Genomic DNA, 3,957 nt, shown 5'->3' with positions numbered 1-3,957 from the left:
TGCATTAATTATTCAGCATGTCAGTGTTAATGTTAAAAATGTTTTAATTATATATATGTAAATATTCATCTTATAAGCTATGTGTGTTGTCTTTGCATCTTAATCCTCTGGATATTGACAGAATATCCTTGGTCTTTACATAGTGTGTGTAGTGATCAGTTGTGGCTTGTGTGGTATGCTGTTTAGGACCAAAACATGTAGAGGTTTTTATGTGAGTACATAAAATTGGTCACAGTCAATGTAAAATAGTGTGATGGACCAGAATTCCTTATATAAAAACCGAATAATGAACCTCTGGATTTCACAAAAAAAAAAAAAAAATGCTGGGAACTTTTTGAACAGCTCAGCAACTATGAGCGTCAGAAGAATTCAACACCGTGGAATTCATTTGTTGATTGATTAAAAGTACTTTCAACTGGCATACTTTTAATTTGTGGTGTATTTTTCCCTTCGATTTTGATTTGCCCCCAAAATTGGCGGGGGGACAGAAACTTTCCCTCCCGTCGACGTCGCCGATGCGTGCTTCCAGCTCATATTTTGTTGCCTTAAGAACGATTACGGATATAAACAGCATGTTATGAACTGTAACTTAAAGAAGTCTTTTCGTTTAATCCTAACCTCCTTTCAGCATTAAATTCACGCTCCGAATGATCTACAGCTTCCGCCAAAGAGTTTTGTGTGATCATGGATTAATACATACAAATTTGCAACGTAACTCCTACTGTTTCATCCGTGTCGTTTATCCCTAGGCGCCTTTAGCCGCGTTTGTGACCGATTAGACAGTTCAAATGGCGAATCGTTATGTAACCAAGTTTTGTGCACAACAGTATCGGTATTGATTATCGTTATTCTAGAATTCTAGAACGAATGAACATTTGCTTTGGTGGCTAAGAAATCCCATCTGAAGTGTTTCACCTGATTGGAAAGTTTATTTTAACCTCAATTTGAGTCATACAAATTTAAGTATGTGGAAGTGGTATATTGTCCAAAGCTGAATTGTGATTGTGTGATTGATGGTGTAGACGTCACAAGATTACATAACAAGGTCTAGGCAGGAGTGACTAGCAAAATTATTGCACGTCTCAGCGTTGTTAGAGTAACGGATTTGTGCGGTGGGTTTGGTACGTGGAAGTGAAAGGTGTGAGACTAGAGTTCAGAGCTTTTCGTATTATTTATTTCAGTTGACAGTATGGGTAAGATAACAGCTGGACCAGTTGTAGACATTCTTGGAGATGAAATGACAAGAATTATATGGGATTTAATTAAGGAGAAGCTCATTTTACCATTCCTCGATATTGAACTTCACACGTATGATCTTGGAATTGAATACAGAGACAAAACCGATGATCAGGTCACCATAGACTGTGCAAATGCTATATTAAAATATAATGTAGGCATTAAATGTGCAACAATCACACCAGATGAAAAGCGGGTGGAAGAATTCAACTTGAAGCAAATGTGGAAGTCTCCTAATGGAACAATTCGTAACATCTTGGGGGGAACAGTGTTTCGTGAAGCTATCATCTGCAAGAATATTCCTCGACTGGTGACAGGCTGGAACAAACCCATCATCATTGGACGGCATGCACATGCCGATCAGTATAAAGCTACTGATTTTGTTGTTCCTGGAGCAGGTAAGCTTGAGCTTAAGTGGACCCCCACAAGTGGCGATTCTAAAGAAATTGTACACACTGTTCATGAATACAAGGGGCCAGGTGTTGCACTAGGCATGTTCAATACAGATGAGTCAATTACATCATTTGCTCATTCATCATTCCAATATGCACTTGACAGAAAATACCCACTGTATCTCAGTACGAAGAACACGATCTTGAAAAGGTACGATGGAAGATTTAAAGATATTTTCCAGGAATTGTATGATACTAAATACAAGCCCCAGTTTGAAGCATTGGGAATTTGGTATGAACATCGCCTGATAGATGACATGGTGGCATATGCTATGAAGTCAGAAGGCGGTTTTGTTTGGGCATGCAAGAACTATGATGGAGATGTGCAGTCCGATTCTGTTGCTCAAGGATACGGTTCTCTGGGACTAATGACTTCAGTGCTGATATGTCCTGATGGTAAAACCGTAGAAGCAGAAGCAGCTCATGGAACAGTTACACGTCACTACCGCTTCTACCAACAAGGGAAAGAAACTTCTACGAATCCCATCGCCTCAATCTTTGCGTGGACACAAGGACTATCCCATCGAGCAAAACTGGATGACAACAAAGCGCTTGCAGATTTTGCCAAGAAACTAGAAGCAGTCTGTATTGAAACTATTGAAGCCGGTGACATGACAAAGGACCTCGCAATTTGTATTAAGGGCATGGCAAACGTCCAGCGTTCGGATTACCTGGAGACATTTGCTTTTATTGATAAGCTTGCTGAGAATTTGAGAAAGAAGCTGGGTGCTTGACATTTTACAAAAGGACAGAGTAAACTGTGACTATTATTTTTCTATATTCTTATCCATCCCATGCCCTCAGTCTGTATGCTTAAAGGTCTTTTATAGACTGCTAGAGTGCTTGCTTGCAAGCATGTCATGTGAGATTTAAAGTGTTCATGCTGTAGGGTACTTGGTGGACCAAGCATTTAACTCATTCATTATAATTCTCTATCCTGGTTAATTGATATTAGACTGGTGTTAGGAATATTTAATACATGATATTCTTATGTTATAGGAATAATATATTGATGTATTAAATACACACTATGAAGTGTCTGTACTCTACTTAATACGTATATTTATCCTAATTTGGGGAAATGTTTACAGTACAGTGAACATATTTCCTGTTTCTTAATATGGATTTTAGTTGTTCATGGTTGATTTAATATCACTGTCAGTAGGTCAGATCATATAGTGACAAATGTGTTGGAAAGGATATGAAAAGCCAAAGTCACATTTGCCTGGCGAGATTGAGGAAAATCACAAAAAAATATCAGCAAGGATAACTGATTTCTGTGCTGAGAACAGGCTGGAATGTTCTGAACATGAAAGAATGGTAGCAGCTTAATGCTGATATTCATTTAGTTATTCAAGGTAATAGAAAGAATTTTGACCCATGATTGAATGCATATTATAATCTGTGGTTACTCTCTCTTGGCACAGACTGTTCCGATTTGTTCAACGCAGCAGATTATTGCGTTTTAAAATACCTTGCTTTCAAATGAAGGAAGGAACACTAATTTTAATGGAGTAGCAATTGTTTTAGAGTTGATCAAGTGTGATGGTTTGTAAGATGCATTTTGGTATGTTTTCAGCAAATGTCTTGNTTTTTTTTTTTTTTTTTTTTTTTTTTTTACTCTTTATCTCTGATGAAGGAAATCAGTCTTGCGGTTGCAGTATGCTGAACCAATACCATATGGTATGTGAAACTTACTGCCAGTGCAATGAATGTGGTGATTCTTGTAAAATTATAGTTGGATTTATTGTGGCACTGAGGATTAACACTTTATTCTGTACAAAGAAGTTGTATAAATAAAAAAATTGTTGTTCAGCATTATTTACAATTTAAATTGCGGTCTTCTGAACCATGACAAGGTAGTCTGGCAGCCCAACATTTTGGAGGAATGTACTGTCTCCTCTAGTCTGAAGATGAGAGATGGCATGGTCTCCAAATCATTGGTAACCACCTACCAGCCTACACGGTGTCATGTCTCAGAAGACTAAAAGCTAAGTAACCAGCTCTTACTTCTGGAATTATAGCAGCTGTTTAAAATACTTAGTTTCAGAGTACAATATCAGTAGCTTCAGACTTGTTCAGCAGAAAACCAGGGAAGCAGCTGTGTGTGTTTTCAGTACGGTGGTTTACTGACTAACTAACTAACTAACTAACTAACTAACTAAGTAGTGCCAAGGAGGTGTATCCTCCTTCAGAATCCAGTAGTTTCTCAGCCACTGAAGAAAAATTCCCAGCAATCTGTAGAACCTAAAGGTTCATTACCATGTTC

The 3,957-nt window shown here is 37.9% G+C and overlaps 1 protein-coding gene across 1 annotated transcript; it reads left to right on the top strand.

Annotated features, from left to right (window-relative positions):
- Positions 1 to 753: 753 nt before the first annotated feature.
- LOC111874571 (isocitrate dehydrogenase [NADP] cytoplasmic) lies at positions 754 to 3,011 on the top strand. Its single transcript, XM_023870179.2, has one exon. The coding sequence runs from the start codon at positions 1,190 to 1,192 to the stop codon at positions 2,420 to 2,422; it is 1,233 nt and encodes a 410-aa protein (XP_023725947.1). The 5' UTR covers positions 754 to 1,189; the 3' UTR covers positions 2,423 to 3,011.
- The last annotated feature ends 946 nt before the right edge of the window (positions 3,012 to 3,957 follow it).

The sequence above is a fragment of the Cryptotermes secundus genome, unplaced genomic scaffold (genome assembly GCF_002891405.2).
Source record: "Cryptotermes secundus unplaced genomic scaffold, Csec_1.0 scaffold1009, whole genome shotgun sequence".
In the NCBI taxonomy this organism is placed as follows: Eukaryota; Metazoa; Arthropoda; class Insecta; order Blattodea; family Kalotermitidae; genus Cryptotermes; species Cryptotermes secundus.
This window is presented reverse-complemented; position numbering and strand designations above follow the sequence as displayed.

What these genes read in the sequence shown, in the direction of transcription:
- LOC111874571 (XM_023870179.2), top strand. Translation starts at nt 1,190, where the DNA reads ATGGGTAAGATAACAGCTGGACCAGTTGTAGACATTCTTGGAGATGAA.